Here is a 22,082-nt window from a genome sequence, read left to right as displayed (position 1 = left end):
CTGGAGGCTTCAGTGCAGGTACAGCCTCCAGGATGGCGCCTAGACTGTGGTGTTTGTCAACTTGCTAGCTTCCTTTCACCAGTTTCAGGGGATGTCTTTATGGTTTTAAAATAGTAGAAAGCCTTTTGAAATTTGTAAGTTCATGCTGAAAACAGAATTTAGTACCCAAATCAGTAACTTATCCGATTCTGAAGGCTTTTCTGCCTGCTTCTGTTTATATGGAAGATACATTGACACTTGATTGGGGCACTCAAGGACCATGTCTTATCTTTGTGTTCCTCTTTTCTGCCACAAAGCTTTTCATGGATGAGTAACTGCATGCATTTAAGGGGAAATTAAATTGCCAGTGCACCGTAAGCATTTGCTTTCTTAAAGAATGAAGCATTTTTAGAGTAACTCTGAGTAGCGTTTGGAAGTTGTTAGGTATCTGGAGTTGATTCTCTAGAATCATTTTGCTCACGGATTCTCCTCAAAATCCTTTCCACAGTCAGATAGGCTTATGAGTAAAGCATCAGAAACGAGGCATGGTCTTAAATAAGTAATACTCACAACTCCTCTTTCCCTTGCCTATTACGGTTTTCAAAGTACTTTGACATTGACTCTTTTGATAGTTGATGATAACTTAGTGAGTTTTTCCCAAAATAAAATAGTAATTTGAATGAGATAATAATCTAAAGCATTTTATTTCTCTCTCAGAATTGTGATCTATCTGAAACATGACACCAAGACCCCGTGAGGGTGCAAGAACTCAGGAGTTAGGAAAACTGGGGCTAGTGGGCAAGGGGACCTTGATGAAGTCACCAGTGGGCTCTAAGCAGCCCTTTCCTCTCTGTAAAATGAGGACTAGATCTGCCTGGCAGGAGTGTTACAAGAATTAGATGCCTGGAAGCTAGTCTGGTTACACAAGTCCCAGCTGCTGCTATGATTGTTACATTTGTGTGTTAATTACCATTCGTGAGTAGAATTAGTTAATTAATTCCCCTCCCCCCCCTCCTTACCCAACTCTCTCCATCTTTCCTCCTTTTGTATCTGGAGGAATTTGACTGCCATTTCCTCACATGTATGTTTTAATTTTAAGAGTTATATATTTATTTAAGGCTACCTTGTATATAAATCAAGGAGCGCCTTGGCACAGTGGTTAAGTGCTCAGCTGCTACCTGAAATGTCCCTAGTTCGAACCCACCAGCTGCTCACTCTGTGGGAGATAGACGTGGCAGTCTGCTCCCCTAAGGATTACTGCCTTGAGGCCTACGGGCAGTTCTGCTCTGTCCTGTGGAGTCGCTATGAGTCAGGATCAACTCGACAGCAATGGATTTTGTGTGTGTGTAGAAATCTTTGATCAGCATTTATAAAATTTCTTTACGTTCAAGCAAAGGTAGAAACATTCTTAATATTTAGACTGCTGGCTCTTTTTGCTCCCTAGATGATGGCATGTTATGTGAAAATATAAGGAGCTCTGGTAGCATAGTGTCTAAGGCACTTGACTGCTAACCAGAAGACTGGAAGTTCAAACCCAGCAGCCACTCCTCAGAAGGAAGGTTGGGCAATCTACTTCTGCAGTGATACTGCCTCGGAAACCCAAAGGAGGGTTGCTATGAGTCGGGTCCGACTCGACAGCATGTAACAACTACATGTAGGTATATGTATGACAAGCTGTTTGTCCTGATTGGGCAGTGAGATGCACTCTTGTGCTGTGTCGTTTCTTTCTGCTTATGGAACAGTATTTGCAGGATCATGAGCTCTGGAATCAGTTGAGTTGAGACAGGTTTTAGTGTATTGAACTCTGGTTTGAATGGACTAGGGACTCAGTTTCGTTTGGATGGCTTAGATAAAGTAATTCCGTGGTGCAAACGTGTTATGTTGGAGGTTAAAAAAACCTGAGACCAGCAGTCACAGTAACATTTTAGTAATTTGTCAGAACTCACAGTGGCTGTGGACTTGATTCTTTAACGATCAGTTTAAATCCTCTAACTGAGCTGTTGTATTGTTTTGAACGTTGAACCTGTACATGCTGTTGTTCTTTGTCTATGAGCTTTTCATTTTATTGTAGATCCAGGCTAAGGCCCGTTTTTTAATGAGTCTGTATGTGAGTCCAGGAGCTTGGAGAAGGGGACTCTTGACTCTCCCACACGCACAGGAGTGCTCTGTTGTGGAGGCTGCTTTGCACTGTTTGATTATGCTTTTCCGACCCTTTTATGAATTCTTATTAAATAGCTTTTAAACACTAGTGAGATGGAGCCTTTAAAAGAGCACTGTCGTGCAGTGACAGCCAGCTCTGGACAAACTCAGCAGCCCTCTCCAGTTACTGAAAACCTGTATTTATTCAGTCATTTAGTAACAAGAGGCTCTCGTGGCACAGTGGTTAAGTGCCCAGCCGAAGGGGCCAACTGAAGGCTTGCCAATTCTAACCCACCACCCGCTCCACGGGAGAAAGATGAGGCAGTCTGCTTCCGTAAAGATTTACAGCCTTGGAAAGCCTATGGGACGGTTCTACCCTGTCCTATAGGGTCGTTACAAGGCAGATTCACCTTGAGAGCAATGGTTTGTTTTTCGGTTGGTCCTAAGTCACTATGCTAGGTGTTTGGAATGTAATAAAAAACAATTAAGTGGAGGTTCCTATCTTCTGTGGACTTACCTAGTTCAAGGTAAAGGAACTGTGACCAATGAGTATCAGAAAGGATGTTCTATTATGATAGAAGTTTTGTTTAAGCAAAATGAGGCATCTTGGAGGATTTCATTGATTCTCCTATAAAGAGGAAGTTGATGTTTTAATTAAAAATTGAACACAGACTTGCGTTTTCTGTTTCAGATGATGTAAGTACGCATGATCTCACCCTTCAAGTACTGGCGATCTTCCTTGGGCACTAATGCTTATGTAGAACTTACCCTATACCACACACTGTTTCAAGGACCTTGAAAGTAGGAAATCGTTTAACCCGTACTCCTGTAGAGTAGATGCTTTTCTTTCTGTCTTTCAAAAAAACCAAGACTCAGAGAAGCGAAGCTACCAGTGAGCGGTCACGTAGCTGGTGCGGGCCAGTGTAGGCATTCAGGCTCTTGGGGGTCTGGCTGAATTATGTCCATGGTCCTTTCTTTCTTTGGTTTCATGTTTTGGTCTCTTCTTGGAGCATTCTTAGTAAACAGCAGGTCTCAGGGTATGAGAGGTGTTCTGGGTGATGGAAAATGGGCCTTTTTGCCTTGTCCCTGTCTTTTCAGTTCTGGGCTCAGAGCATCAGTTTTTGTCGTACCTTAAAACTATAGATACTGCCCTTGTTGCACTTTGCAAGAACCATGCAAGAGATCGAGTACTTTTTGAATTAATCATTTTGGGCTCAAGCATCTAAACAGCGGCTGAAGCTGCATTAATCTCTCTCCCTTTATTACTTCATCTGGGGTACACAAGGATTGCTTTCATCCAAGTCCCTTGTGCGCGCCCAGCTGTAGGATTCCTTTATTTGCGCAAGAGTGGGATCTTTCTTCACCGTGCCATGTGGCTCGGGGACTTGGACCTTATCTGAAGTCATGCAAAATTCCTTCAACTCTTTCTTTAACTCTGCTTTTAAATGTCACTGTTGTTGTCGTTAGGTGCCGTAGAGTCAGTTCTGACTCATAGCGACTCCGTGTGCAAACGTGGGCGAAACATTGCCTGGTCTTGTGCCAGCCTCAAAATCACTCCTACATCTGAGCCCGTTGCTGCATTCGCTGTGTTAATCCATCTCATTGTGGGTCTTCCTTCCTCTTTGTCGCTGATCCTCTCAAATACCAAGCATGATGTCCGTCTCCCTCCTGATAACATGACCTGTGTACATGAGAGGAAGTGTCACCATCTGTCCATCTGTGCTTCTAACGAGCGTGCTGGCTGTCCTTTTCCCAAGATGGATTTGTTCATATTCCGGTGGTCTGTGGTATGTTCACAATTCTTCACTAACACTGTGGTTCAAAGGCATCGATTCTTTCACCAAATTCACTGAACATCGCCAATAATGAGGTTCCGCAGTTCCAAGCTGTTTTCTTGACATTGAAGCTGAGCATTCTCGCCAAACTTCATGATATTAGCATGAAATGGAGGGATAAACAGATGCATTTCAAATACCAGTAATCATCAATACATCTTGATTTCCTGTTTGCTCAATTTCAGACTACAGAAGCTGGTTAAAATTTTCAGTTTCTTCACCTTTGGATTTAGTGGTTGGTATGTTTATTTGAATAATAGTGGTATTAACTTGTCTTCCTTGTAAGCGTATGTATATTGTCCTGTCACTGATAGCGTTGTACTGGGACACTTAGCACATGCCATGTACTACAAAAAGAATACAGGTAGCACAATCTGTCAGAGAAGGCAGACATGAAGTGGGAACTTATGCCTGTGGTGGAAATCATAAAAGAATGCTGTGTGTTCCTGGGTGACATGAATAGTTACACACTTGGCTACTGACCAAAAAGCTGGTAGCTCAGATCCACCCAGAGGCAACTTGGATGAAAGGACCAGAGATCTGCTTCTGATAGTTCACAGCCATTGTACACCTGTCACAGACCTGAAGGTGTAGAGGGTAACGGAGCATTTTACTGTGAGTAGATGGGATTGGAACCGGGCAGCATCACAGCCTGGCCAGTACCCGGAAGGCAGGAGGAAGAGAGGAGAGAGAAAGCAGGGGATACAGGTCATCGTCATGTTGATTTCTCGGGAGAGCATCCGAGCACCTGGGGGGGTTCCATGGCCCATTGTTGTGGAAACAGGCACTGAGGACCTGCCTTCCTTTTTCCAGGTGAATCTGGGGGTTCCTGCTCCTCAAAGGTGGCTGCATACTCCTAATTCTCCCAGGGAGCCCATTGCCTAAGGCCAACTGGCCTCCACTGAGTGCTTACCAGGCTAGTGTTGGATCTGAAGGTTACCCAGGGAACCTGTTCCTTAAAGGCTCAGGGTTCAACAGGACACCTAATAGCAGATGGCCTGGGTGGGGCACCACAACTCCATGGACCCAGCAATCTGAGTTCCAGGAGAATTAAGACAGGTTCTCAAACCCAGTGGAGTACGGCTCTGCTCTGAGACACGTGGAGTTGCCCCGCGTCAGAGTCAGAAATGACTCAATGGCAACTTTTTTTCAAGTCTCAGAATTCAGACGGCCTTTCTAAGAGGTGGAATGTGACAGACACACCAAAAAGAGGTGTGTTGCTGGGAAGTAAGTCTTCAGAAACCTTCCATCATTGGAGAACAGGGTCAGAACTCTCAGGCAAGGAGAGCATGGTGCTTAGCACCTGGGAGCCAGCGGGGTGGTGGTGTAGGGAAGGGAGCGAGGAGGCGGACGAGCACAAAGGCTGGCCATGCGTGGTCACTGCCACAGCAGGTTCAGCAGGTTTGGAGCCCTCCCAAACTGTGGCGAGGTGCCTCCTTGGCAGCTTTCCCAGTCAGCTGTGGTCCACTCCAGATGTGAAGGAACCCCTTGTTCATCCTTAACCACTGCACTGCTGTTGAGCTGAGAGTCCTGGGCACCCCAAAGGACAGGGTCCATCTGCCCCCTGTGGTTTCCAGGGCTGTCAGTCATTATGGAGCAGACTGCCCTGCCTTTCCTCCTGTGGAGCAGCTGGTGGGTTTGAACCACTGACTTTTCAGGTAGCGGCCTAGTGCTAGTTTCAGCCACCTGGGCTCCTCAGTTCTTCCTAGTTCTTCACTCATTTGTCGCTCACCTGAGCAGATCGTTTTGCTCTCCAGCTGTGTTTCTCATCTGTTGAGGCTCTCTCCCTGTCGCGTCCTCCGTCTCATCCTCTGTTCTCATCCTCTGTTCAGCCACAGATTAACTGCCCCAGGCCGTCTCTTCCCCCCTGACCTCTTGGTGTGTTGTTTACTGAACCTCCTGTCGGGACATGACCTTGACAGTAGATGTTGCATGCAAGCTTCTGTCCCTCTTTCTCCTCTGTGTCGGCCAAACAGAACCCCCCCTTCTCGTCCTGAGCCTGTGCCGTTTTTCTGCAAGAGCCCAGGATGTCGGGTCAGGGGATTTGAATTCATGTCCAGACTTGTTCCTGTACTGGCTGTGTGATCACTGCTTTTCTCATTATTATCTCTCTGGTTTGTTCCATTTTGTACTTTAAACGAGAGAAGGGAAATAAAGAAGTGACAAAGGTCATGATGTCTTAGTGGAACCCACGATATCAACTGTGCAGTTGGACAGAACGGGTGTGGGCATGTGAGCTAGCGCACCTTCCCAGAAAGAGCCATCGTATCTTTGCCAGGTGGTCTCCATTCCTATTCTTTAAGGAACTAGCACGTATTTACCAGCTTTTTAAATAATTTTCCAAATTCTGAGGCTGTCAACCTTTGTCTCTAGCACTCTGTATGTTGTGGTAAAGGTGTCCATTCACATGTTTATCTCCCTGTAAGACTATACATAAGACTGTATTCCCAGCATGTAGTAAAATTCCTTCAGTGTGTCAGGGTCCAGGTGACTGGCATAGACACCATTCTCTCCCACCCCACTCCCAGCCCAGTGAACACCACTGCATTTAAAATATAATCATTCTAAAAATAGGATGATTGACGTGTAATTCCAGGAAACACATCTGTTGCTTCAAGTGACATGCACTGTCCAGGCAAACTCCCTGCCCACAGTTAAGAAATGAACACTTCAGTGGAGGACAGTGAGTGATCCAGAGAATCACCTTCTGGATTCTCCGCCAGTGTGTGAAGTAGAAGCATGGCCATCTCTGGATTTTATTTTATTTTTCTGTGTTATAGTATTTTTAAAAAGTGCAAAACATTTTTTAAAATATTTATTTCATTTCTGTATAGGTAAAATTTACGATTTACAACTTTAAAACAGTGTAGGAAGAGATGTAATGGAAGGTCTCCCGACTGCTGTCTCCTGTCCCCTGTGTTTTGCCCATGCCAAATGGATAACCGTTGTTACTGTCTGAGAGTTTAACATCAGAGCTTACATCATGGTGATTGCAATCAGTGTCACAAAACAAAATATATGTGGATTGTTCATTGGAAACCAATTTGCTCTGTAAACTTTCACCCAAATCACAAAACTAAAATAAAATCAGGCGCATTTGGGGTGTGTGAATAGGGCAGTCTGAAAACAGAGCCTTAACTCCATCTTTAAAGCCTTGAAAGGAGTCTAGAATCCATGGCAAATTTTCAGGCTGTCTTTTCTGACAGCACTTCTCAAACCTTGATGCTGACTGCGAACCCTAAAGGAGACATGCTTTTCTGCTGAGGTCTGGCAGGTGTGGGGCATCATGCCAGTTCCCTGAGGGTCTTTCCTCTGTGGTCATACACAAGACATCCTAGCTTATACCTGAAGGGCCTGGCTGTGCGGCATTATCCATAAAGCTTTTCAGGGGTCCCCCAGAAACTGATAGGACTGAGAAAGCAGTTTTAATAGCAGGTAACCAGAAACACCAGTCCTGCCGCTGTCCTGTGACCATCCTGTAATAAACTGAAGAGCCGTACCCTTAACCAATCATGTGATCCCACTGAGTGTGTCATTCTCCCATCCCTGCTATCTCTGCCCTTAGCTTTCCCGCCTGACTCCCCTCATTCTCTTTCAGCCAGTTACAGTTTGTAGCTTTTGTTCCCGCTTCAGTTCCTGTTCTCTTCTTCATTGTCCAGTGTAGCACCATCTTCATTCTGTGAATTTGAACATCTTCCCGGCCCAGACCGTCTCTGGACTTTGAATAAATCTCTTAATTTTACTATTACAGCATGTCTTTTCCCTCTTGGGGAGCTATTATTTTCTTATGTAACAACAGGGAGATACTTTCTTTGCATATATAAGTGAATATGAATATTATTTTTTTCCTTTTTTTTTTTTTTAATGTGGTAGAGATCTGTCTGTGTTTCCCACATTGTTCCATGTCAGAGCTTGAAGAGCTTGCTCATGTGGGAAAGCAACTGCTGGGCATTTCCTTGCCTGGATACTCCCAAGGTCATTTTACAGGTCTCCTGCTGGTAGGCATTCAATTTAGGTGGTTGCCAGTGTTGTGCTATTAATATTAAGATCATGCTCTGGTGGCGTAGGGCCTAAGGCATTTGACTGCTAACCAGAAGGCTGGTGGTTTAAACCCACCAGCCACTCCTCAGAAAGAAGGTAGGGCAATCTACTTCGTACTGATACTGCCTCGGAAACCCAAGGAGGGGTCGCTATGAGTCGGGTCCGACTCGACAGCAGTGAGTTTGGTTTGGTTTTGAGAGTACATGACCATGCGAATCATATTTTACGTCTGTCTAAGCAGACTGGCAGGGTAAATCTAGAAATGAAATTGTTGAGACAAAGGAAAAGTATCAATTTAGTATGTTTGATTCTATAGATAATTTAAGTAAAATAAACACTACTACAGTTTTCACATTGCAGATTTACCTCATTCAGATTCAGAGATGACTTGGCTGTTTAATCATGGAATTTGGTATATTTGGTAGGCTGAAAAAGGGATGTGTCCATTGTTTAGGAAGATCTGTACTGGACCAAAGCAAAAACAAAAATCAGTCAAGCAAATCCAAAGCAGACATTATTGCTGAACCCGGAATTTTGGACCAACAGAAGTTAGTGGTGTCCATGGTTTGAGGACATAGGAGTTTAATCTCTTTCATTATTTAAAACCTTAGTCACATGTTTGCTTATTATTGCTGAGCTGGGGGATTACATTGATGCACTAAGCTGTACGGTACCAAATGTAATCTAAGGATTAGTGAAAATCAAATCTCCCGTGCATTTGACCTTGAAAGTGGGATTGGCTGTCCTCTGTGGTTGACCTTCCTTTGCTACAATGACTCAAGTGTGCTAGCCATCCTAGGGGTACCCACTGCCCCTTACCACCCCCAGGAAGATCAGGTGGTAGCACAGGTATTGGAATACAAAGCTCCAAGTTAGGAACAAGTATAAGTATTAGACAACTGTGTCAAGGTTTCCTAGATAGCGTGCATTCCTTTGCAGTGTATCTGTACTGGTCATGTCCTTCCCTTTCAGTGTGTAGTCCTGTGTACAGGTGATGCTATCTTGAGTACCTTTTCCACGCTAGTGTTCTCTTTCTTTGAGCGTAGGCATCTGTGATCTTCAGGGACACAGTCCTCTTACTCTTAACCCACAGTCACTCAAGCACTATCTGTGTGCTTCCTGTACCACCCAGCCATATGGGAGAGACACCAACATGTGCGAAACGGTACACTGATGTCCAGGACTGGAAGCTCTCACATTGTATGTACCTAGTAATAACTGATCGTTGAATAAAGACACAGATTTGACCTGAAAAGGTCCATGTTCTGGTGGAGGAAATGCCAGGTTTCCCCGAATGGTTTTGGTAGAGTTGTATATAAGGTGTGTTGTGAGTATCAAGGTGGGTGGAATTGATTCCTGCACCCCTGCAGCTCCACTGAGGAAAGGGATGAGTGCATAGAGAGAGTGGAGTATAATGCGATTGGTTGCATCTTAAAAGGAGCCTTGACTCATCATTACAGCATCACAGGTAGAGAAGAGAGTGTTAGTGCAGATGCACATAAGTGTGTCCTTGGTAGGTGTGTCACATGTGAGTAGGGGAGGGAGGGAGGCTGAGGGAAGGTGGAAGCGGACCTTTTGGTTCCATCTTACAGGTCAATACTTGATTTTACTGGCCTTGGAGAGCCAGGCAAGGTTGATAAATAGGACTGTCGGTGCTGGGTGACAGTGAGCCAAGAACGCTTTCTGCCTTGTTCTTTGCTGTTTGATCAGCCTTTCTCTGGGATTCCAGAAGGCCCCAAGGAGTGGATTTTTTATTTTCATTTTTGTCTTTGTTGCCTCATCCATTGTTCCCCTCCATTTGCAAGGGCAATTGAGATTTGACTTTGCAGAGCCGTGATACATGCATTTTTCCCACTGTACTTGTGAAGAGTTATTGATAAAAGGGGAAATGTGTCATTACTTGGAAAAAATGTAGCAATTTAATAGCCCATCGTGCTGTATTTGATTTCATGCTACACTAGAGCCTACCAGAACTCCCAAGCTCTGCAGTTGTATGTCACCCACCTCATGCCTGTCTCTTTCCCTCCACAGAAATAGAAAAGTTTCAAAAAGGAGAAAGCAAGGAAGAAGAAAAGTACATTGATGTGGTGATTAATAAGAACATGAAGCTGGGACAGAAAGTATTAATTCCTGTAAAACAGTTCCCTAAGGTAAGACAGTGAGGACTACACTGCAGGTGTGTCAAACTTATCTCAGGGGAGCAGATATTTAATTTCTGTTGTTTGATATTTTCTAGACTTGTTTTCCCTGAGCGTAAGCAATCTCCCCCCTTTAAAGTGAATTACAAACTGATTTACTGTATTTTCATGCAAATAACATGTTACATGTTTTTGCCAGCCACACAACTCACACGCACCCTGCTGTTTTCGTAAGTGTGCTATTTCAAGCTCTGTATCTGGGCCTGTTATGTACGTGGGCATGTTGTTTGCGAGAAAATGCAGTAGTCATTCGGTCTTTCGTGTTTGACTTTAGTGTGAGTAATGGAGCCTTCAAGTATTATGCTTCTGAGTGAGTCTTACTGCCTGACGTGAGGCTTCTCCCCACCTTTGTTTCCTCGTTGATAAAATGACTTGGGATTGTTAACAAATAAGATTATTTAAGTTAAATACTCAGCACAGTGCTTGGCACATAAATACTGAAAAAGTACCTATTCTAATTTTGTTTACATCTTATAATTTTTCCTTCTTTGTCTCATTTGAGTGTCCATATACACGACTCATGCATGTATTCACGCATATTGTATCAGTAGTTCATTTAAAAAACCCATTTTAGCCATAGTCCATTATGTTAATATACCACAGTTTGCTTATCCATTTGCCTCTACTGTTTGCAGTTCTGGGGCTTTGTAAATTAACTACTGTGACCATTTTGTAGAAGTCTTTTGTGGCCATGTTTTCTTTCCTCTTGGCTAAATGCCTAGGAGTGAAATGGTTGTATATTTAGTTATACAAGAAACTGCCACACCTTTTTCCCGAGTTGGTTGTAGGAGGTTTCAATTCCATGAACAATGCATGCACGTTGTGGTTTCTTCACATTTTTATCAGTGTTTGTTGTTACCAGTCTTTTTAAATTTGGCCGCTCTGATGTACGTTGGTGTCTTGTGGTGGTGGTAATTTGCATTTCCCTGATGATTAATAATTTCATGTACTTTTTCCAGTGTTATTGGCCATTCATATGTCCTCGGCTCCAAGGTGTCCCTTCAGGTCTTTCGCTCGTTTCTGAATGGGCTGGGTGTCTTTTCATTATTGAACTGTAGGAACTTATTATGTATTGTGGATACATTCCTCTCTTTTGTCATGTATACCTTTTGGGGATGTTTGCCCAGGTTATGGCTTGCCTATACTTTTTTTTTTTTTAACAGCCTTGTAATATGCAGAAGTTTCAAATTTTGATGAAGTCAAATGTGTCAGGTTTTTCTCTTATAGTCATTGCCTTCTGTGAGCGAAAGTATCTTTTTTCTTGCATTAGTTTGTATCAGATTGGTGTTATTTCTTACTAAATATTCAAAAGAATTCATCACAGAAGTCATCTGGGCCAGAGTTTGATAATGAATTTAATATCTTTAATTGATACAGTACGAAGGATGTCATTGCTGATGTCAGATGGATCTTAGCTGAAAGCAGAGAATACCAGAAAGGTGTTTACTTGTGTTTCATTGACTATGCAAAAGCATTTAAATGTGTGGGTCATAACAAATTATGGATAACGTTGAGAAGAATGGGAATTCCAGAACACTTAGTTGTGCTCATGAGGAGCCTGTACGTAGACCAGGAGGCTGTCGTTCAAACAGAACAAGGGGTACTGCATGGTTTAAAATCAGGAAGGGAGTGTGTCAGAGTTGTATCCTTTCACCGTGCTTATTCAGTCTGTATGCTGAGCAAATAAACCCACAGACTGGACTATATGAAGAAGAACACAGCATCAGGGTTGGAGGAAGACTCGTTAATAACCTGTGATATGCAGTCAATCAGCCTTGCTTACAGGTAAAGATCAAAGACTACAGGCTTCAGTATGGGTTACACCTCAACCTAAAGAAAACGAAAATCCTCACAACTGAACCAATAATTAACATACCAGTAAATGGAGAAAAGGTTGAAGCTGTTAGGGATTTCATATTACTTGGATCCACGATCAACACCCATGGAAGCAGCAGTCAGGAAGTCAGACAGTGTATTACACTGGGCAAATCTGGTGCAAAAGACCTCTTTAAAATGGTAAGGAGCAAAGATGTCACTTTGAAGACTAAGGTGCGCCTAACCCAAACCAAGGAGCTCTGGTAGCATAGTGCCTAAGGCACTTGACTGCTAACCAGAAGGCTGGCAGTTCAAACCTACCAGCCACTCCTCGGAAGGAAGATGGGGCAATCTACTTCCTCCATAGTGATACTGCCTCAGAAACCCAAGGAGGGGTCGCTATGAGTTGGGTCCAACTCGAGGGCATATAACAACAACAACAATAAACCCAAACCATGATATTTTCAGTCACCTCATATGCATGTGAAAGCTGGACAATGAATAAGAAAGATCAAAGAAGAGTTGATGCTTTTGAGTTGTGGTGTTGATGAAGAATACTGAAAATACCGTGGGCTGCCAGAAGAAAGAACAAACCTGCCCTGGAAGAAGTGCGGTCAGGATGTTCTTGGAAGTAAGAGTGGCCGGACTTCGTCTCTCCTACTTTGGTCAGATTGTCAGAAGGGACCATTCCTTGGACAAGGATATCACCACGCTTGGTAAAGAAGAGTGTCAGCAAAAAAGGGGGAGACCCTCAATTAGATGGATTGACACAGTGGCTGCAAGGATGGGCTCAAGTATAGTAAGGATTGTGGGGCTGGTGCGGGACCGGGCAGTGTTTTGTGGGACCGGGCAGTGTTTTGTTCTGTTGTACAAAGGGTCACTGTGAGTTGGAACTGACTTGACAGCACCAAACAACAACAATTGATAAGCGGTTAATCAGATTTTGTGCTTCCCTTTGGTGAATATTTTTAGTTGTGTTGTTCAGGATATTTCACCACTTCATCATCATAATTCAGCTGTTGCCTCTTCAAACACTTTCTCTTTTCTGACCCTTATTTCTTTTGAAATATCAGAGGTTCCTGTGATGGTTCACTTTTCATTAGGTTTTTTCTTTTTCTTTTTATTCTGTTCTTTAGGTTGGATAATTTCTACTGCTGTATCTTTAAGGTTGTTGAGTCTTTCCTATGGCACCTCTATTTTATTGTTAAGGCTAAGATACCATTTTTTTTTTATGCTTTGTGTTGTAATTTTGGGTTTCAGAATTTACATGTGATTTATATGTACATACATGCACATATAATCTCCTGCTGAGATTTTCTGTTTTTCACCCATTGCAAGGGTTATTTTTCTTTATGTCATTGAGCACAGTTACAACGGATGCTTTAAAGCCCTCCCTACTAATTCCAAAATCTTTGTCATCTCGGATTTGGCCCGCATTGATGGTCTTTTCTCTTAGTAAGGAGTTGTATTAGTCTAGTTCTTCGCATGTTGAGTTAGTTTGGATTATGTAGTGTGAATGTTACATTGTGGAAACTCTGGATTCTGTGATATTTCTCTGTAGAATGTTGATACTTTGTTTTGGCAGCCAGTTAACTTTGTTGGATTCGAACTGCAAACTTTGTCCGTTGTTCACATTTCAGTTCAGGTCTGTCCTTGAGTTTGGCTTGTGACTTTATTTATTTTGTGCATGTGAGATTCAGGGGTCATCCAGAGATTTTGGCAGATTTTATACATAAAATGTGGGCCTCCACAGCTCTGGCTCTATCTTTTTTAGTATTTCTCTCCAACATTTCAAAGGTATTTTGCTTGCCCCAGATTCTGTTAGTAAATCTACCCCAGGCCACTCCCTTCTTCCAAGTCTCAACTCTTTTCTCAGAATCTACCTGTTTTTGATCACTCTCCAGAAACTTCCCGTAGTTAATTTTTATATTTTGTTCACAGATTATAGTTGTTATCTATGCGTGGTTTATCTGTTAGGAGCTTACTCAGCCATGCTTGCAGAATTGGTGACATACATCTTAAGTAAACAGAAGCTTCCGAATGAATACCTCATAGGCATGTTCATAATTAAGCGCATCACGACTTGCGAAGATCTTTATAGATTGCTTGTCCGTGCTCATTGTGCTCTGTGTGGTCAGTGTGTTGGGAAGGAAGCAGGCACTGAATGATATGGTAGGTGATGGTTAACACTGTGTTGTGTGTGGGTAAATATATGAAATAAACATGAAATACATCAACAAAATGCGTAAAATATAATCACAAATCCTGCTTCTCAGTGTCAGCTTTGATAAGGAAGTGGGAGATGTGCTCACTTGAGTCTAACAGAGCAGAGTTCATTTCAAGTCCTTGTAACTTCTGAAGTAGGGTGCTTAGAAACCTCCTGCTCCCAGAGTGCCGAGGAAGCTATTTCTGCTTATAATTGAGCACCCAGGTGTCAAGCCAGCCTCGTATGAAAGCACTGTCACCCCTCCTGCGGCAGAGCTTCCACACTTACGTCAGTTAATGGGCTGAGCTGGAGGCCGCTGGCAGGGCCTGGCCCTCTAGGTGGCAGTGAGCAGCATCCACTTGGCGGGATGGATGCTGACCATACACTTTCAGCCTCTGGTCAGGAGGGAACTGCCGTTAGTGAAACTCCAGCTAATAAAGTGATGTCCACTAATTGAATAATTTTTCTTCTCTTAATGACCTGTGTTCAGCACTTTTTCAGTGGTGCAGCATTGAGCATAATCTGGGTCTTTTCATATCCAACCTTAAAGTGCACCTACTCTCTCGAGTGAGGAATCTCAGCTTACAAAGCATAAAAGTCAGAGAAAACACTGTTTGATGTTTTTAAGTTTATAAGCTCCTGAAATTATTTGTCTCAGTTTTCCTGCTGATACGCCGTAATCCTTGGCAGTAGGTAGTACCTAGATGGAAGAGGGTTAACGTAAATGCCAAGTCAGCACTGGGACAGGGTAACCCTGTGAGCACTTATCAATGTGTTGTGGCTTAGGTTTTACATCTTGTCACTGATTCATCGAGTACTGCATCTGTCTGTCCTTCCCGGTGCCTGTCCTGTACTGAGGATCTTCTCTGAGCCGGGCACTTAGCTGGGAAACCACGGCGATTTAGACTTGGTCCTTGGGCACAGGAAGCTCAGTTTAGTGGGAAGGCAGATGACTGAGTAAATGTTTAGAATCCAGTGTGAGAAGCTTGATGGCAGAGTGGGCCGGAACCACAGAGTGGAGGTTCTTTCTGACACAGAAAAGGCCGCCCGAAGGAGGTTGTCCCCGAGGGGTAGCTTGGAAAAGGGTCAAGAGTAAGACAGGTGAGGTTGAGGGCATGGCCATGGCTGAGCACCTTATATGTAGGTCAGGGACAGTCAGGAAATTACAAGCTGTTTTGTTTGGCACTGCAGGTTAATTTCTGCGAGATACACGGGTTTCTATGGAAGGTGTGTAAATAAAGGACCAGAGTATAAGGAGAAGTTGGCCAGTGGGGCTTACTTGACATGATTCTAACTAGAATTTGACTAAAAGCTCAGGGAAACATTCTTTTGTAAAGCTAAGTCATGTTTTCTTGTAGTATGTCAACCAAAAAACAAACCCACTGCCATTGAATCGATTCCAACTCATATGACCCCCATTGGGTTTACAGGGTGGTAAATCTTTACGGAAGTAGATTGCCCAGCTTGCTTCTGTGGAGTGGATGGTGGGTTTGAACCACCAGTCTTCTGGTTAGCAGTCAGATGCCTTGGGCATTGTGCTACCCGAGCTCATTTGTGGTGTGTTACAGATGATAAAAAACCCATGTGTGTCCTAAAAGCTTATTCCCCAGAAATCATCATGAGAAGTCTTCCTGGAGGAGTTCCTGTGTGAGAGACAGTTGGGTGGATGTGTTGGAAGTTGTGTGTTCTATGCCTTCTAACTGATTCTCACAGGCAGTTTATGTGAAGTGATTGTCATTTTCTGGGTTCAGTTGATAGATTTTGTGTAGAAATGAAGAGAGAATGTTCTTGTTATCTAAAGTCCTATCACTAAATCAAATAGGAGCTAATAAAAATAGTACCCTGATCTTTCCTTTCAGGTTAGTAAAGGTGAAATACAACCTCGGGCAGGAGTTAGACATGTGTGGAGATTATGAACCAAATGTGCTTCTTAGCAGTTTTATCCTCTCTTACACATCACGTCTAGAAAGCACACCATTTGTGCTTTTCTCTGACGATGAGTGGATGCCCTCAGTGGGAGTCTCAAGTAACTGAAGAATGTTAGAACATCTGTCTGTATGTATATTAAAAAAATGTAAGCCATGGGTTTCTGTACGTGCCAGGCACTGTTCTAATCACTTTACATGTGTAACTCATTCCGTTTTTACAACATTTACGAGGTGAAAATGATCTCCGGTTTACGAATGAAAAGACTGGAAACGGAGAAGTAGTTAAGTAACTTGTTAAATGGCACAAGACCAGGAATTGGTGGGCATTTGAAGGCTCCGGAGCCCATGTTTTTATTTAAGGAATTAAACTTGACTGTTACTTTGCACACGGATGGATTCAGGTCCCATCATGGGGTTCACAGAAGTGTCATACAGTTATGCTTATTTCCCTTATGGGGTCAAGGGTGGAATTCCACAGAGTAGAATGTCTCACAAAGATTTCCTTTCTCGTTTGCTTCTACATGTTGGGGCCTGGTTTAGGGCTTTATGAATCACGTTAGCACCATCTTAGTTCTCTAGTGCTGTGATAACAGAAATACCACAAGCAGATGGCATTGATAAACAGAACTTTAGCCTCTCACAGTTTAGGAGGCTAGAGCTATGACTTCAGGGCACCAGTTCTGGGAAAGTGTTCTCTCTGTTGGCTCTGGAGGAAGGTCTTTTATTCTCCGGAGCTTCTGCTCCTGGATGGTCTTCCTGGGCTTAGCATCCCTCTTCCCCATCTGTGCTTGCTCCCATGTTTGTTGAGTCTCTTTAGATGATAAGAGTTGGAATCAAGATACATCCTACACTGATCCTGCCTCATTAACATGACAGACAACCCAGTCGCAAATGGAATTAAAACCTAGGCACAGAGGTTAGGATTTACAGCACATGTTTTTTGGGGGCATAATTCAATCCATTTCCCTTCATTTTAATTAAACTTACCTTAAAATGGACAGTTAACACCTGTCTGTCATACTGTGGTGGCTTGGTATTGCTGTGCTGCTGGAAGCTATGTGACTGGAATTTCAAATACAGCAGAGTCACCCATGGTGGACAGGTGTTGGTGGTGCTTCTTGAGTAAGAAACCAGAAAGAAGAAGGAAAAATAAAAAGCAAACGCACTACCATCAAGTTGATTCTGACTCAAAGCAACCCTCTAGGACAGAGTAGAAGTGCCCTGTTGGGTTTCCAAGGCTGTCAATCTTTACGAAACAGCCTGCCTCATCTTTCTCATGCAGAATGGCTGGTGGGTTCCAACCACTGGCCTTTTGGTTAGTAGCTTGAATGCTTTAACCACTCTGCCTCAGGGATCTGTTTCTGAAGATTAGCCAATGGAAACCCTATGGATCACAGTGGAATACTGTCTGATACAATATTCAGGGTAGAGCCACTGAAAATGCACAGTGGCTGCCACAGTGGGCTCCAGGATAACATCAGTCATGAAGTTGCTTCCAGATCAGACAATGCATTGTTCTGTTGTACGACTCTAAGTCAACAACAACAACATCCTTAAAATGAGCATAGATTACTGCAGAAGAAACTAAATTACAGGTTTACTGTGAATAACAGTTGAACTGAGAAAGAAAATGGCAGACCAGACATCTCTCCTATGCCTAATACAAAATGAAGGCAACTATGAGCTATTGTTGTTGTTGTTATGTGCCTTGGAGTCAGCCCCGACTCATAGCAACCCCTCCTTGGGTTTCCAAGGCAATATCTCTATGGAAATAGATTGCCCAACCTTGATTTCGAGAAGTGGCTGGTGGGTTTGAACCGCCAGCCTTCTGGTTAACAGTCAAGTGCCTTATGCTACCAGACCTCCCAGCTATGTTCTAGGTGTATGTAACAAGAACTGTCCTCAGTCTTCTCAAATTAGAACGATCTCGCTGCATCCCATACTATTAATAATGACTCTCTTGCCTTAAGCATGTATTGAAATATGAACCAGTGATAGTACACACTTAGAATTTTAAAATAAATGTGTGTGTGTATGTGTCTACAAGAACACTTTACTTATGTATTGGCCTTTTAAGGGTTAACTGTTGGGTGCCGTCGAGTCAGCTCCAACTCAGAGTGACGCTTTGTGCAACAGAAACGCTGCCTGGTCCTGTGCCATCCTAGCAATCATTGCCGTGTTGGAGCCCATCTTTGCAGCCACCTATCCATCCATCGCATTGAGAGTCTTCTCAAAGTTTTCATTGACCCTCTCCTTTATAAAGCATGATACTGTTCTCCAAGGACTGGTCCTTTCTGATAACATGCCCAGTGTATGAGAGACAGAGTCTAGCCAGTCTCTCGTCTAAGGAGCATTCTGGCTGTACTTCTTCCAAGACAAATTTGTTTGTTCTTCTGGCAATCTATGGTACATTCAATAGTCTTCACCAGCACCAAATTCAAATACATCAGTTCTTCTGAGACCTTCCTTATTCGTTGTCCAGTTTTCACATGCACATCAGGCTATTGAAAAGACAGTGGTTTGGGTCAGGTGCACCTTAGTCTTCAGAGTGATGTCTTTGCTCTTAAATACCTTAAAGACACCTTTGGCAGCAGCTTTCCCTAATGCAGTATGTCATTTAATTTCTTGACTGCTGCTTCCATGGGTGTTGATTGTGGATCTAAGTGAAATGAAATTCTTGACAACTTTAGTCTTTTCTCCTTTTATCATGATGTAGCTTATTGGTCCAGTTGTGAGATTTTCATTTTCTTTATGTTGAGGTGTAATCCATAAGGAAGTCTGTAGTCTGATCTCCATCAGTTACTGCTTTATGTCTTGTTCTCTTTCAGCAAGCCATGTTGTGTCATCTGCATATCACACATTGTTAATGAGTCTTCCTCTAATCCTGATGCCACATTCTTCTTCATATAATTCAGCTTCTTGGATTATTTTCTCAGCATACAGACCTAATAAGTATGGATACAATCCTGACATACACCTTTTCTGATTTTAAACTACCCAGTATCTCTGTGTTCTGTTTGAATGACTGTCTCTTGATCTGTGTACAGGTTCCTCATGAGTATAATTAATTGTTCTTGAATTTCCATTCTTCTCAATATTACCTATAATTTATTAAGATCCACATAGTCGAATGCCTTTGCACAGTCACTAAAACACAGGCAATCATCTTTCTGGTATTCTTCTCTTTCAGCCAAGATCCAACAGTAGCAATGATGTTCTCCATTTCATGTCCTCTTCTGAATCCAGCTTGAGTTACTTGCTATACATAGTCAAAATCATTTGAGTTGGCTGCACTTGGGCAACCAGGAATACAGTATTGCCAAAGCTGGGAAAAGAATGACCTAGTTCTTCAACCTGCTATAGCCCACTTGACTGTTTGCTGTGTCCCATTGGCAGATGGGAAATGAATTTGTGTAATCAGTGCTGTAAAGCAGGGTACAGCAAACTTTTTCTTAAAGGGCCAGGTAATAATATATAGTTTTTTACTTTGGGGGCTATAAGGCCTGTTCTGCAACTACTCAGTTTTGCCTGTTAGTGCTAAAGCTCAATCAGTGTTGATAAATGAATGAGTCTGTCTCTGTTCAAATAAAACTTAATCAACAAAAGCAGGTGACAAGCTGGGTTTGATCTGCAGGCCAGTTTGCCAACCTCTGCTTTCAGTCTTGTAAAATGCTGAGTGAGGAGAGTCGGTGGCGGCTGGGCAGGCGTAAAGAGTTGGGCGTGCGCATATGCCTTTGTGTTTGGCACTGCGGTACCTGCTTTCTGGGCCTTCGCTGAACCTCATGTAACCCTGTGGAGTACCTATTCTCACCATATTGCACGGCTGGGAAGCCTGGAGCTCAGGATTTTAAAGTAGTTTTTCTTCTTTCTGCCACAAAACTGTGCTTTGAGGAATGATTTATATTTTATCTTAATCCATACCTGGGTAGGTGAATGGAGGTTAGGTATGTTCAGAACTGGAGAGCTTGGGTGAATGGTGCGGAGGGCCAGTGGATCCGGTCATCTTCATAATGATTGACACATGATCTTGGAACATTTGAGGAAATAGATCATAGGGAACAATTATACTTGATGTCACCATGGAACGTTCTGGAAGACCTGCTTTCCCTCAGGCTCATATTAATTTGAGATACATACTTTTTACTGTTTCTAAGTATTTCTTTATATTCTTTTTATCTTCTCTTTTCTCATCTCATGCTTCATACCCACCTGTAGAGAGATATTTGTCTTTTCCTGATACACCAAAATAGCCACTGCTGTCGAGTCATTCCGACTCACAGTGGTCCTGTAGTGCAGGCTAGAACTGCCTCAGAGGGTTTCCAAGGCTGTCATCTGTGCACAAGCATACTGTTATATCTTTCTTTTGCAGAGGGGCTGGTGGATTTGAACCTCTGAACTTTCTGTTTATAGCTAGGTCCGTTTACCACTGTGCCACCCCATTATTTCAGTGTCTCTCAGATATCTTGGTTAAGCATTTTTTTTTTTTTCTACCAGGATTTGGGTGAAGATCCACAGAGCAAAGCATTTGTGATAAATGTTTAGATTTTTAAAAGATGTTGTATTATAAGGTGTTGGCCAATGAGGATAAGAGTTGCCTCCTTCCACCTGTGGCTGCACGGTATATTCGGCATTTTGGTGCAATTCCCATCTCAGATAGTGATTGGGCTGTTTGCTGTATTCATTTTGGTTGAAATTTGTCATCCACTTTTGTATGCATGAGACATTGCTCAGTTACCTGTCATAATCGAGACCCTATTCTAGGTAGCCGTGGAGGGCATCCAGATGACATGGACTGCCTTCAGAGAACACCCCGTAGGACAAACAGGGCAGGTGCGTAGATGGCCAGGCCTTAGAAAAGATTGTGATGTCTGCGGCTGGTAAAGTTTAACTGCCTGATGAGTGGTTGCTCTGTCATTTATATCCGGGCGGCGTATCATACAGCGTCCCTCCCTGCCCAGTGATCCCTGTCTCTGTGTATCCGTGCTCCTGTGTAGCGCCCTTCCCTGAATTCTCCCAGCAGCTTCTGAGAGCATCTGTAGGACGGACAGTGGCACTTTCATCCCTGAGTTTTAAGGAGGACTGACAGTTTTCTGCTTTTCTGATTTTGGAAGCCACTGCTATGCTGTAAATACCCAAGGCCACCTTGGTTAGTGGGAGCCCAAGACAGCCATGAGAAAACTGCTGAAGCCAGAGAGAATGGACGTCCCTAGCTGGCAGCCACCACCAACTTAACAGCCACAAGAATAAGCCATCTTGGAAGTGCAGCCTCTAGCTTCAGTTGATCTGTCCTGCCTGACACCACATGGGACAGAGACAAGCTTCCCCTTCCCAACCAGCCCACCCCCATGGCTGAGTTGTGAGCAGACTAATTGGTTATTGTTCAAGTCCATTAAGTTTCAAGGTAACATGTTATGCAGCTGTAGATAGGTGAGACAGCATTGATGCAGAAGGCTTGCTTCCGTCTCTGGTGGTGCAGTGGGCAAGCACTCGGCTACACTGGTAGCCAGTGGTTTGAACCTTGCCAGCTGCTCTGCAGGATAGAAGACCTGGCGATCTAATTCCATGAGGATTACAGCCTAGAGTCCCTGTGGGACAGCTGTACTCTGTCATGTGGGGTTGCCATGAATCAGAATCGATTCAGTGGTACCAAGGAACAGCAACATCAGTCTCTAACTTTCAAGTCAAATAGGGCTGTGAAAATTATGTGATTTCCACCTGTTGCTTGTAAGTAGGGACTAATTTTGTGTCTAGAAATTAGTTGTATAATATCCTGAAAATGTTTGAATATCTTTAATAAAATACAATATTGTGTCTTCATTGTATAATTATATGTACATCAGACAAAAATAATTAACTCCATTCCAAAATACCATATTAGACATTACAGTTTGCTATGCCTAAGGCATTTGACTGCTAACCAGAAGGCTGGCAGTTCAAACCT

At 43.2% G+C, this 22,082-nt stretch overlaps 1 protein-coding gene across 1 annotated transcript in view; it reads left to right on the top strand.

The window, feature by feature from the left end:
* The window catches only part of KHDRBS3 (KH RNA binding domain containing, signal transduction associated 3), a 146,007-nt gene that overhangs the window by 66,180 nt on the left and 57,745 nt on the right, over window positions 1-22,082 (top strand). The window contains exon 2 of the mRNA XM_007940572.1: window positions 10,026-10,144. Coding sequence (XP_007938763.1) covers window positions 10,026-10,144 — 119 coding nt within the window. The remainder of the gene's footprint in view (window positions 1-10,025; window positions 10,145-22,082) is intronic.

Source organism: Orycteropus afer, unplaced genomic scaffold, assembly GCF_000298275.1.
Source record: "Orycteropus afer afer isolate SDZICR_OR568_19922 unplaced genomic scaffold, OryAfe1.0 scaffold00069, whole genome shotgun sequence".
Taxonomy (NCBI): Eukaryota; Metazoa; Chordata; class Mammalia; order Tubulidentata; family Orycteropodidae; genus Orycteropus; species Orycteropus afer.
Note: the sequence above shows the minus strand (reverse complement) of the source record. Positions and strands in the feature narration are given on the sequence as shown.